The sequence below is a fragment of the Enhydra lutris genome, unplaced genomic scaffold (genome assembly GCF_002288905.1).
Source record: "Enhydra lutris kenyoni isolate GAN:26980312 unplaced genomic scaffold, ASM228890v2 scaffoldscaffold54, whole genome shotgun sequence".
NCBI classification, from domain to species: domain Eukaryota; kingdom Metazoa; phylum Chordata; class Mammalia; order Carnivora; family Mustelidae; genus Enhydra; species Enhydra lutris.
The window spans coordinates 8,656,478-8,669,916 of NW_019154138.1; the positions used below are offsets into that span (position 1 = coordinate 8,656,478).

At 61.2% G+C, this 13,439-nt stretch overlaps 1 protein-coding gene across 1 annotated transcript in view; it reads left to right on the forward strand.

Annotated features, from left to right (window-relative positions):
- LOC111157367 (G protein subunit alpha o1) overlaps nt 1–12,559 on the forward strand; it is a 150,584-nt gene extending 138,025 nt beyond the window's left edge. Inside the window, exons 4-8 of the mRNA XM_022518717.1 lie at nt 13–173; nt 5,084–5,212; nt 6,339–6,468; nt 10,269–10,422; nt 12,372–12,559. Coding sequence (XP_022374425.1) covers nt 13–173; nt 5,084–5,212; nt 6,339–6,468; nt 10,269–10,422; nt 12,372–12,559 — 762 coding nt within the window. The remainder of the gene's footprint in view (nt 1–12; nt 174–5,083; nt 5,213–6,338; nt 6,469–10,268; nt 10,423–12,371) is intronic.
- Nucleotides 12,560–13,439: the final 880 nt, after the last annotated feature.

Here is a 13,439-nt window from a genome sequence, read left to right on the forward strand (position 1 = left end):
GTCTCCTCACAGGCTGACGCCAAGATGGTGTGTGACGTCGTAAGTCGGATGGAAGACACCGAGCCCTTCTCTGCAGAACTGCTTTCCGCCATGATGCGGCTCTGGGGCGACTCAGGAATCCAGGAATGCTTCAACAGGTCTCGGGAGTATCAGCTCAACGATTCTGCCAAATAGTGAGTGTCTTGGGGCTGGGGTGGCCGCCGGCAGGCACAGAGACCAGTATGGAGGCGGAGGTGGGCGCACAGGGAGGGGGCCTCGGCTGAGGTCAGAACTGCCATGACGTGTTCTGCCACTGGTGTCAGGAAAGGTGTCTGGAAGGAGAGGGAAATGGCCTCTCCTCGCACCCCCAGGGTAAGAGGCCGGGGAGGCCGAACACACAAGAGACAGCGAACAGTAGGGCTCCCAGAGGGCGGGATCCGTCACCACCTTGCCCTAAACAGGGCCTGGCACTTCAGAAGGAAAGTCTATAGTCTAACAGCTTTTTCCCTCCAGAGAAGCCCTGACCCCGTAAGTACAAACCAAGAGTCATATGGGCAGAAAGTAATTGACATGATGCCATTTCTGTTTCATTTTAGAGGAAATAAACGTTCCATTCCTCTATCTTTAAAATGAATATTTTAAATAAGACTAAGGAAATAATCAAACATATCCTTTGATAGTGCGTTATAACCAAATATGGGGAAGGAAAGGAGAAGAGAGAAGGGGGAGTGAAGGCAAGGGAAGAGGTCAGTGAAAACCGGAGAGGCTGAAAGGGGGACAAACAAAGGGGGGGTAGAGAAAGTGGTCTATGGGAGCTCTTCCGTGACAGCAGCTCTGTCACTTCAAGTGTCCCTAAGGTTACATGCCCTTGTTCCTCAGAGCAGGGACTCCACGCCCCAGGGAATGGCCTGCCCGGGCTGCGAACAGGTCTTCTGTCCTGGAGACTTTGGGACCACACCCCACTTTTGCAGTCTTGTGCCCAAGTTGTCAGTGGGAGCCTCTGGGTTTGAAGCCACCGTCTTAGGACGTGTATGCTCCACCACCGGTCTCATTCAGCCGTCCTCACCCCTGCTGCTCCACCACTCTGCCCCCAGGGGACATTTGGCAATGTCTGGAGACATTCCGGATTGTCCCGACTCAGGTGGTGGTGCTGGCATCTAGTGGACAGAGGCCAGGGATGCGGCCGAGCGACCTACAGTGATCAGACGGCCCTCCTTAGCAAGAATCATCTGGACCAAAATGTCCGTAGTGCTGAGCCTGAGAAATCCCGGCCTACCCCCTGGTGGTGTCGCAGAGGCAAGGGCCCAGAAAACGGCACTTGCTCACAGATGTTGGGCCATTTCCGTTGGCCACGATGACAGCTACTAAACTAGAGACTTGAGCAAGGCCAGAGTTCCCCCCAATTCTGCACACCTAGACTGTCTACTGGGTGAACGCTAGGTTCTGGGAGTCCCAGGTGGTAGTGAGCTGGGCCCTGGGGCCCTGATGAGCCCCCCAGGGATACCTCGGTGGACAGGGGTGTGAGTGTGGGGATTTGTGCCCACAGCTGCCGGTGCACGCTCAAGTCACTCCTCCAGTGGCCCCAGGTTGTCTCCCAGAGCCATTTGGGGGTTGGGGGGACGGCTTCCCCAGCCCTGCTGGGCCCCAGTCCAGGGCCTTCCCATCCCCCCCACTCCCCTCGGGCCATCAAATAGTGGTCTCCACTTAAATTGTTGTCCATTTAATTATAATCTAAATACACTGGAAAAAAAATTTAACACTACAGAGAGGTGTAAAATTAATAGTAAACTCCTTCTTCCAGGTCTGTCCCCTTCCAACTTGTAATTATTTCATCTCTCTGTCCAGTGTCGTCCAGGAAAACCTGACCCTCCAAGCGGTCATAGTATTTAGTGGCCTCCGGGATGGGATCGGAGTTCAGCTCACCTGCCCGCCTCCCATGTCTCTGCCCCACTTCCATGACCAGCGTCTTGCTAGTTCAGGGATTACCTGTGGTTCTTCTGGTGGTTGCCTTTATAACGTTAAGTAAGAAGCTTGAGTCAGTATTTGTCAACTGCCCACCAAGTCAGCTGAGGAAACCTGGCTCCTTCTCTCCATGTGTCTGTCTCTGGGACAGGGTCCCAGGATAGGCCAGGGCGGGAACCCACAGCAGTCAGGTAAGGAAGGGCCTTAAACCTTGCCTGGTCCGGGGTGGCTCTGCGACCCTGGTCTTAGCAGCCAGATCCCCTTTTCTGACAGAATCCTGGGTGCAATATACAAAACAGTTAACAGCGGATTTGTTGTGACAGAGAGAGAGAGAGAGCCCCATAGGGCTGACTCAGGGCCCAATTCCAAGGGGTGGTGTGAGTGACTCCCCATGTCCCCCAGCCCAATCCCCTCACTTAACAGGTGAGGACACCAGGCCCCTGAGGGGACAGGGAGGCGGCCGGTGCTGCCAGGCTCCCTCCACCCGGGCCTCTGTGGATAGGGCTGGCTCTCCCTTTGACCCTCCGGATGGTGCTGAGACAAGTCCCGGGAGCCCAGGAGTCTGAGCACGTCCCCGCAAGGGCTGTACAAGCTAGTTCCATGGGCTGGTTGGGCCTGTTTCTTCTCCTGCCCGCTCTCCGGAGCCCATGCCTCGGGCTTTGCTCCTGCGCCCCGCTGAGATGGCTCAGGCTCTCGACCCCCTCCTCGCAGCACCCCCATGCGTGCTCCCTCCCCACTTCTGCCTGTGCCCTCTCTGGAACCCTTGAACCTCTTCCAGTCCATGCTCAGGGCCTGGGTGAGCTTCTCCAGCCCCGTCCGCCTCCATTCCTCACACGCACCGACAAATCTCCCTCGTGTGGGGCCAGCCCAGCCCTCCCTCCTGCCTCCTCCCTGCCCATTTGGACATCTCAGCACTTCCCAAATTAGTATGTGCCACCTGACTCCCAGCTCCTCCCTCCCCCAAACCTGCTCTGCCCCACTCTTCTTCCCACTAAGAGCAGCTTCGTTATACCACAAGGAGGTGGCTTTAATGGGCTCTGCCTCCCACTCCCACCTCCACCAGGCCCCAGCCTAGCGGCCTCTCACCTGCAGGGCTGCAGCAACCTCCCAACAGGTGTCCTTTCTCCTCCCTCCTGATCTGCTCTCCGTACAGCAGCAGACTCTTCATCAGAACCTTCCAGAAGCTTCCCATCTCCCTCAGCGTGAAAGCCCAAGTGCCTACAAGCTGCGCCCCACCCTTGCCTCCCTCACCCCACTCCAGTCCCACAGCTCCCTCCTCCCACCACACCACCCCTGCCCAGGGCCTGCGTCCCAGGCCCCTCCGCCACCATAGGGTGTCCTCTGTACCTGCAAGGGGAGAGGCTCACCCCTGCTCCCCTCAGCCTCCACTCCAATGTCATCCTGCCTTCCCCAGCCCCCCTCTGCCCAATAGCAATGCTCCTCAGGCCTCCTCCTTACCAACTGCCTCCGTCTTTCCTTCTTACTTAACTGTGAATTATCTCACACGTACATGTGCACACAAACACATGTAGGCTCTGGGGAGGTGGGGACGGTACTGGTCGTATTCACTGTCTCATCCCAGCAGCCAGGGCGATGGTGGGTTGGGGAACAAGTAGGTGCCTCTCCCACTTGCTCACCCACCCATCCCTTGGCCACGTCCATGTGTGAGGCTCAGCAGCACAGAGAGACGGAGGGCCAGGTTTTCTGTCTAAAAGAGGTTTCCCCGGCTGGGACTGTGGGCTGGGGGCGGCAAGGGGGCCAAGACCAGAGACTCCCCCGTCCTGGTGTCCAGCTGGAGACAACAGAACGAGGGTCATTTCAAAACCAGCAGAGCTCCTAAGCAGAGGCAGTGGGAGTAGGGCAGGGAGTGAGGGGGGTGTGAGGGGCCGTGCCCAGAGAGGTTAGGAGGATTGGGACAGGCCGGGAGGGGCTCCTCCAGGCTGAGCCCAGAGTCCAGACACTCCCAGGGGCCTGGTCGGGAGATGCTGAGGCAGCCAGAGCTCCCAGGTCCAGGCCCGAAGAGCATGGGATCTGGAGTCAGACACATCCAGGCTCAAATCCTAGCAGGGTCCCTTTTCTAACTATGTGACTTCAAGCTTATGCCTCCTATCCCTGGGACTCCCTCATTCAGTTTTATTGCTTCAAGGAAAATCCTCACAAGGATTTGAGGGGGGCCTGGATTATTGGTTTACCAGTGGAAACCCTCATTGCTGAAGGCATTTCCCCCTCCAGCCCCATGAGCATCCTCAGGCTGAGAAACTGACCCTCACAGGTACCAGGGCTAGTGCCAATGAAGGGTAGCCCCTCCTCACGCAACCTGGGACCCCACATTGTCCTGGGGCTTGGACCCTCGGGACTCCTCCCCTGTGGGCTGTGTGTGGTTCTCCCCCAGCACAAGGGGTAGGTGGCCCAGCCAGCCCTGTGCATCACTGAATCCTCCCTCAGGCCTGGCCCACCTCCCTGCTTCCTGGTTTTCCAGATCCCACCCCTGCTTTGGGTTCAAACCTAACCCCGAAGCCCTTCCGGCTGGATGGGTAAAGTGCAAAGACATGGTCTGTCTCCAGAGCCAGTGGTGACATGAAAAGAGAGCCCTGATGCCAAAGACATGGGTCCCATCCCCATGTCACCTCTGAGCTGTGTCACCTCTGAGCCTCTCTTCCAAGGACCAGTGCTCCGGTAGACTAAGCAAGTCTGGAAGCACCGGCGGATGCCGAGAGGCCTCTGGGCAGCACTCGGGAGTACTGTTAGGGGGTGGACCAGATGTCTGGGTTGGAGCCCCGGCTCCCAGCTGGGCGAGGTCCTTACTAATTTCTAATCTCTAAAACGGTTCATATAATTCAGGGCAACTAAGGGTGCAACATGATCACCCATGCCAAGAGTCAAAGGTAACTGTTGGCCACTATGTAAGAGTTTGACCTCTAAATGCACCACCCCTGGCCCTGTGCAAGCAGCCCTTGGTCTGAGCTAGAGGCTCTTTGAGGAGGTGAGGGTAGAACATAAGCTCCTCCCACTCTCTGCCCCCAGCCCCAGGGCAGTGGATGGTGGGGGGTGGGGGCGCCGTTGCTTCCACGGTCGGCCCCCAGGGGGCGCTGCCCGGGACTGGGCCGGCTTGTTCCAGGGCCCCGTGTGTTGCCCTCCCCAGCTACCTGGACAGCCTGGATCGGATCGGGGCCGCCGACTACCAGCCCACCGAGCAGGATATTCTCCGAACCAGGGTCAAAACCACTGGCATCGTAGAAACCCACTTCACATTCAAGAACCTCCACTTCAGGTGAGGCCCAGGGAGTTTCCCGAACCCTGGCGAGGGCACTGGGACAGATGGGAAACACCGGCCTCTCGGCCCTGTCTCATCTGCCTTGGGGAGCTTTCCAGTTGGGACAGGCAGTTAGATACAAGAAGGGACCTGCCTGTGTGTGTTTTCCACCGAGTTCAGGGGCCAGGACGACCAGGGAGGCTTCCTGGAAAAGGCATTCTGGAGTGGGTCTCCAAGGAACAGAGAGGATTGGAGTGGACAGAGGAGCAGAGTCCTGTCCCTAGATGACTTCTGAGGAGGAGGAAGGCAAATCCCCCAGGTGGCCCCTTGAAGTCCTCCTTGTGGGAGGGGGAGGGAAGGAGGATGGATAGGCCGAAACAGTATCTGTGAGATGCCAAGAACCTGGATAATCTCAGAGCTGGAGGGATCTTAGAGATCAGCTGACCCACCATCTCCAGGTACATGTGAGGAAACCGAGGGCTGGGAGGAGCAAGGCTGTCCCCAAACACAGAACACAACTCAAGTCCAAGTGCTCAGAGCACCTTAGAAGCCTGAGGCAGGAAGCTGGACTTCTCAGGCCCTCCTGGAGAGTTGTGTCCCCACCTGGGCTAACCTCCCTGTGCTGAGGCCTGAGAGTCCCTGTCCTGCTCCCACCTACCTTCCAGATGTGGTTTCTGGATGTCTTGTCTGCAGGCAGATCCGGGTCAGACCCTCGCTCTACCATACCAGCCTTCACCAGGACCACAGGCCCTTCACAAGGCCCTTGGTGTCTCCCTTTCCCTCCATGTAACGGGCACTGATCCCTGCCCACCTGACACCCCCAGGACCGGGGGCTTGCCCAGACCACAGACAGGACTGCACACGCCCAAGGCCAGCGACAGGTTATGCGTGCTGCCCAAGAGGAGCGCCTCACAGAAGCAATTATTGGGGGCCACCTGAGGTGCCCCCTTTGTAAGATTCTCGAGGTGCAAGGGCAGGTCTCTGAGCCCCAACATGAGCACAGCCCATCATGGGGCAGACGGCCCAGTCCGCCAATCGGCACCTGTGGCAGGGTGTCCCGGGAGGCTTGGGGCTTGACCAGGCACCCCCACACCGGCCTGGGCCCCACCACCCACCACTCACAGCTTCTCTCTCTCCCCTCCAGGCTGTTCGACGTCGGGGGCCAGCGATCTGAACGCAAGAAGTGGATCCACTGCTTCGAGGACGTCACAGCCATTATCTTCTGCGTCGCGCTCAGCGGCTACGACCAGGTGCTCCATGAAGACGAGACCACGGTGAGTGGCCCTGGGCCTGCCCAGCCTGTGGTGGCACGGAGAGACTCGGCCTCAGTGGCCCTGGGGGCTCCGGGGCGGGGCCGGCTGTGTTGGCTGCGGTTCTGCCACTGGGGGCCGTGCCCGCTCCCTCCTGTGAAGGGAGGCCAGGCAGACGCCCCGTGATGCGGCTGCAGGAGAGGCCGCTGTGGGCCATCAGTGCCTCTTTGGTAAACACAGCAGAGGCCCAGAGCCGCCGGGCCAGAACCGAATGAAGCCAGTCAGTCCTAAAAGAAATCAAGGTGCAGCCCAGCAAGAATGTATGTAAGACAGAAATAGCCGGTCTCGGGCCCGACCACCTGTCCCCAGCACCGGCCGGGCTGTGGCCAGAGGCGCTGCGTGCGGCTGGCAGGGGGAGTGCACGGGGCGTGGGGCCCCTCCTCAGAGGAGGTCGGCCACGCTGGCCTCAAAGCGAGGCCCTCAGCTGGAGAGAGGTGCGGCCTTTCTCTGGGCCTGCTCCTGCTGTGCTGCCAGGTCCCGGCGGCTCGCTCCCTGTCTCAGCTACTGCTCTCTGCCGGAGTGGGGTAACCGTAGTACTTCGTCTCAGGGCCGCCGGTGACACGTTGAGAGAATGCGCGTGAAACCGTCGGAACCGCGGAGCTGGTGGTTGTACTGTTGCCGGCGACTATCCCTATATGTGTCGGGGGGTGGCATCCACTGAGCAGCAGGCCTGTCTATGGAGCCTGCAAGGGAAGCTGGGTGTCGGCGTGATGCACCTGCGGGGTCCCTGGAGACGAGCCCGTGACACCTGCAGGGGGTCACGGGGTCCTGGCTGGGGGGTCAGCCCCATCAGTGGGACGCACGTGCAGACCCTGGGCCCCAGCCTCTTAGAGTCAGCGTTGAGGGTGTGAAGCCGTGTGTTGGTCGTCACGGCAGGCCCTGAGCAAGGTGGTCTCTTGCGGTCTGTCCCGTCTTAGTCCTGGCCTGCTGGTCCCGCAGGCCTTCTGGGCACATCTGGGGGGCTGCGGGCTGGGGTGCCGCGCTGCGGGGAGGGGTGCCGCGCTGCGGGGAGGGATTGGCGCCGGATGAGGTTTTCCGCAGACTGGGACTGGAGCCGCCAGCAGGGGGTTGAAGGGGCCGGGGGTGAACCCCATGCTGGTCTGCCTTGTCCTTCCTCTTTTGGGGCCAGCTGCACCCCTGAGTTGGGTTCCAGCAAAGCCCCTGAGCCCTGCCTTGTCTAGGGGTGAGGGTTCTAGGGCCTTGGCTGGGAGCTCGTTCTGGTAGAGCAGTCACTGTCAGTGGCCTCGGCCGGCTGTGGCGTCTCGGATCCCTGGAGCCAGGTGGTGGGTAGAGGCCCGCGCTGGGCCGTGCTGGGACCCGGACTCACCGGCCGCACCCACTATGCACCCCTGCCCAGGGACGGCCCTGGCACTTCTCTCACTGTTCCGCCGGTCGACTCTATGGTTTCAAAACCGCTCGTCACCGACAGTGGCATCCACCCACGTGGTCTGGGCTCCACTAGGTTCATCTTTCCTCCCTCCAAAGCCCGGGAGTAAGAAGCAGGGCTGGGCTAGCATCGCGTCTGTAACCCACGGGTTGCAAGAAAGCAGAGAGCCGGAGGGCAGGAGGGCCCCACTCCCTCTATTCGCCTCTCCCCTATGACCTGCCCTCCCGGGTCTGCGCGCAGCTTAAACCTTGAGTCCCAGGCTCCACAGCCGTGGGGCAGGGCCTCTCACTCACCTCTGGAGCACCGGGTCGAAGCACCGTGTGGGTCTGGCAGCCATGGGGCCCCAAGCTCCTTGGCCGTCGGTCACCCGTGTCCGTGGTCTGGTTAGGTGCCAGGCCTCGTGCTCGCACAGCCCTCCCCGTCCAGCCCGGCCGGCCCCCCAGAAGCTCCTCGCCAGCCCCACCACTGCGTGTGCACACCTTTTGGGGAACACGGCCCACGGGCCCCGCCACCTCCTTCACTTCTTGCCTTTACTGTCCTGCTTCCACCCTCTCTCGTTTTCCTGCCCCATTTTCCCGGCCTCTGTTGCACAAGGGCTGAAGCACAGGACCTTGGGGAAGCCAAGGCCAGGAACAGGCTTTTCCTGGAGCCTTTTCCACCCAGAAGCAGGCCGTCGGTGCCCCCTGGGAAGAGCGAATGGCCTTCGCCACAGGACAGCCACTCACAAAGGCAGCTCATTGCCGTGGGGACAGCAAGAACAATACCACGGCGAGAGAGCTCGGCAAACATCTGTGTGTCCAGGACACGGCCACGCTGGGCAGTTGAGGAGCCACACACCACTGGTGCAGAGCCGGGCCCTGGCCCTGCCACGGGGTGAGCATGGCAGCCTCTCCCTTCCTCCTCCGCAAAATGGCTACGTTGGCCGAGCAGCCTTGTGGGCATTGGTGAGGCCCACCGGACTCAGCACTCAGGAGCCGGCCGCGGTCGGGCTGCTCCGTCCCAGTGTGTGGCGAAAGGACAAGCTGTGGGACATGGACACTCTGCCCCAGGAGGCAAAAGCAGGACCCTGCTGACCCATCGTTGGTCCTCCGTGGTCAGCCCGCACGTCCCTCCTGACTGGGGCAGGAGCGGGGCCTGCCGGGACAGAGGAGTCTACAGACAGCTCCTGGAGCCTGGCCGGGGGTCCCAGGGGCCTCGGGGCTGCCCCCCACCCCCGCCAGCCAGCCGCCCCGCCCACTGCACCCTGGCAGCCCGAGGGTTTCATCCCGTCCTCATACCCCAGGCCGGTTGCTCCAGCGGCCCCAGGCCTCGGCCTGCCACAGCTTCTTCAGGCCACTATCGTCACCGCCGCCTGCAGGGCCTTCACTGGCCAAACCAAGGCCAAAACCATGTGCAGATTCTGGGAGACGCTCCAAGCTGGGCAGGTATGAAGTGCCTCCCTCCAACCGAAACCATCAGTTAAGAGTTGAAAGCACCAGGTTGTCAGGGCCCCCCCGGGTGACTTGCTGTGACGGCCTGCCCCGCCCACTCCCGCCTCCCACGCTCGACGTCCTTGTCCTCTGCCAGCCTGTGTGGGGGCCTCAGGATGGGCTGCCCTTGACTTCCTGGACCCGAGACTGGTGGAACCAGTCTTTCTGTTTTTTTTCCTCTTGCTTTTCCTCCTGCATTCTGGGTTTTTATCTTCTTTTCTGTGTTAATCTGTTTTGCTGGGCTTCTTCTTGGGGTTCTTCTGGCCACTCTACTGAGAAACCAGCCCCAACAACGAGGCCACCCAGAGTGGCCGCCGGCCCAGCCACAGCCCAAACAACCAACCAGACCCCCCAACTGCACCAAGGCCACAGCAAGATCACCCCCCAGACGCTGTCCCCTGGTGTCTGCTTCCAACTCTGGATTAATTCGAGGATCTCTTCGTCCTCGGTTAATGTTTCCCAAAGGAATGCGTGCACCCTCCCACCTCCGCTGGTGAAACTGAATGAGACCCCCGTAGAGAACACTGCATGGCCTGTGGTTCCGTGTAGACGCGCTGGATGGTGGTGCTGCCCCTGCCCCCGCGTGCATGGTGCATGTCCTCTCCATGAGCTGGAGCCTCTCCAGGGGACTTGGCTGCCTCACCCCAGGGCGGCCTTCCGCAGGGGTGGTGGGGGGGTGGGCAGCGTTCCCCGCCCTGCCCGCCCTGCTCCGCCCCCCAGCCTGCCTGCGTGTGGAATGAAGTGAGGAGCGTGTCCGTCTGTCCCGTGGGGCCTCCCGTCTCCGTCTGCCAGTGGCACGGTCGGCCATGTCGGAGGGCCCTTCCTTTGCTTGGTGTGCTGTCGGCGGCCGCGGGCAGTCGGGGCCCCGGGCACTGCCAGCCCTCACCTGCCTCTCCGCTCTGTTGCAGAACCGCATGCACGAGTCCCTGAAGCTTTTCGACAGCATCTGCAACAACAAATGGTTCACAGACACGTCCGTCATCCTGTTCCTTAACAAGAAGGACATATTTGAAGAGAAGATCAAGAAGTCCCCGCTCACCATCTGCTTCCCCGAATACACAGGTAGAGAGTTCCCGTCCCAGCAGGGACAGCCGGAGCCTGCGCAGCTGCTTCCTGAGGGAGCCGCCCCTTGGCCGAGCCCAGTGGGCCTTCACCGTGCTCCAGGAGGCACTGGGCTCTGCGAGGAGCCTTCCGGAAGAGAACAAAGACGCTCCCCCACCCCCCTGCCGTCCCTGTGAATGTGCTGTCAGGAGGCAGGCCGAGCAGTCAGGGGAGGCCGGCTGGAGCCCCGGTTCCCTCTGGGAGCCTTGTCTTGGCCATCTGGAAACACAGATTATCAGGGAGGTGACAGTGCCAGGATGATAAAGGGCTTAGAAGCAGGGGCTTCGAGTCAGGCAGCCTGAGGGTCCTGCCCAGCCCGGCCGCTCAGAGCAGGTCACATAATCCCTGGGATTCTGCGGCCCTCCCTCAGGACTCAGAGTGAACCAGTGAGCAGGGAGAACTTAGCGTGCAGCTGGCACATAGTAGGAACTCACTAAACACATGCCAGGGCTGTGGTCATGGTACCTGTAACTAACAAGCACCGTAGCAGCCCCTCCCGCATGGGCTTCTACACGCGGCGAGTGACCGTGGGCGATGACAGGGCTTCTCGAGCAGCAGAGACCCTCGGCTGCCCGCAGAAGGGCTGAGGAGGTCAGAGCCACCGCTGATACCATTGCCATGGTTGACCCAGCTGCGGGATATACGGGCAGCTGGGGAGGACAGCCTGACCAGGGCCCCATGCACCAGCAAGGGTGACCCACCAGCTTTTCCAGATGGTCAGAGCCTGGCCAGAAGGGTGAGTGGGAGGAGAAATGGGCCTTCCCAGCCCGACCAGCCCCCGGCCTGGAAAGCACAGGGCAGGGGCAGAGTCCCGACAAGGCAGGCCTCTCAGGGGAGCCTCCAGGCTGAACCCCACTTCCTTGAAAGGAGATGTGGGGGTCATAGCTTGGGGCCAGGCAAGCAGTATGGGCCCCCTCACTCAAGGCCAGGCCCCCACTTAGCGTGTGATCAGAGACAGACAAGGCCCTCATGGCCACCAGCTAGGGGGTTATGGATCCTGTGCTCAGTGACCTGGGCTGTGACCTGTGGCACAGTGGAAGCAGGCAAGATGAGTTGGTCACCACGGCTGGTTTGGGGCTCCAGAGGTCTGAGTGATGACCTGTAGGTCCCAGGGACACTTCCCCTCACCTCCAACCCTGATTTCAGAAGGAGCTGTGGTCTGGCAGACCTTCAAGGCCAGGCCCATGTGCCCATGTGCCTGAGGGGCCGGGACCCCCTTCCACATATGTCCCCCTGAGGCTTCCCACCCAGCCCCGCACTGGGGCTCTAAGATCCAGCCCCACTCCCTGCCTGCCCTCAGCGGGTGGTGGCGGCCCTACCAGGCCTTGAAGCAAGCTGCCAGAGCCCTTGGGGGCTTCCGTGCAAAGTTGGGACAAGGTGCTCCAGTGCAAAGTCGGGAGTCCAGTTCTGTTTCTCCCCCGACAGCAGCTGCTCTCCCGAAACACCTGTCCCTGGGCTCACCTGGAACCAGGCGGCTGTTAATCTCTGGTAGCGACAGGAGTGAGCGAGGGGTGAGGGATCGGGGAGGCCAAGGCGGCTCACAGGCGCCCAGCAGTGGCCAAAGGAGGTGACATGCGGAGGACAGGCCTGCGGGCTGTGTCAGCCCGGGACCGCCTTCTCACACACTCGCAGCGGGAGTCAGTGGGTGCAGATTCAAAAGGAAAACAGCGGTTCTGTGAAATGGGACTCACCCTTGATCCAGAGGAGCCACCGGGAGCTTTGTTATTTTGCTTCGTTGTTTTCAAACTGGACGTGGACCACAGACTTGATTTCATAGCCCCCCTCCCATGGGCTCAGCGGGGGCCATCACGCCCCTTCCCCAATCAGGCTGTGCCCGCGGTGTTGTCTCAGGGAGGCCCAGGCCCCGCAGTGGCCTCGCCTCAGGGCCCCACACCTGGTCTCTCCTACAGGCCCCAGTGCCTTCACGGAAGCCGTGGCTTACATCCAGGCCCAGTACGAGAGCAAGAACAAGTCCGCTCACAAGGAGATCTACACCCACGTGACCTGCGCCACCGACACCAACAACATCCAGTTTGTCTTTGACGCCGTGACGGACGTCATCATCGCCAAAAACCTGCGAGGCTGTGGCCTCTACTGAGCCCCTGCCTCCCCCCCCAGCTGCCTGCCTCCCCATCTGGCCTGCTGCCCCACCCCTGCCCCGGAACCAGAGCCCTGCCGCCGCGCAGCCGCTCTCCGCACTTGACACAGCAGCTCCCAGCTGGCGCCCGGGAGGGAGGAGAGCACAGCCTCCACGGGCCGCCCCTTCCCCAGACATGGGAGCGCGTGGTAACCCGGGGGCCTGGCACGGGGGCTGAGTGCTCCTGGGCCTCCGCTTCATCTCTGAGGGTTTTGTCCTGGTGAGGGGGTGGGTTGGCCGCCGTTTGGTCCAGAACGGGCACGCTCCTGTGTGGGGGTGTCTCTGGGGGGCACCGTGTTGGCCGGGGTGAGGCCAGCGGGAGCCACTGCTCAGCTTCTGGGGTCTGTCTGGTCGGGGCAGCTCCGTCACCAAAAGCCAGGGTGGGACCAGCGCAAGTATGTGCGGGTCCCAGGGCTCGACCTTGGCGAGTGCCTCCCCCCTGCTTCCGCCTGGATCTCAGCCCCAGGCACAGCCCTTTCTAATCCAGGCCATCCTTCCTTGCACACCCTTGGAGGGTCCCATGGCCTTCCTGGGGAACCCCATCCCTGACTCCTCATAGGTGTGGAGATGCTTCTGAGGCTGGTATTGCCAAGGCCTGTGGTTGATGGTGGGAGGGGTCGAGTCCCGCGCACCTAGACCGAGGTCAAGGAAGAGGTGGGAGGCGGCGGCGGAGGGAAGGCTGAGCACAAGGAGCTCTGGTGTTGTCTGGGTTGGGGGCCTCACGCCCCGTGCTTGCAGGCTCAAGGGGGACCATTCACTTTCTCCCATCGCCTGGGTCTCTAGGCAGCTGCTGCGGAAAGTGGGTAGACAGGCTTTTCCTTCTCGAGTTCTGGCTCGACAG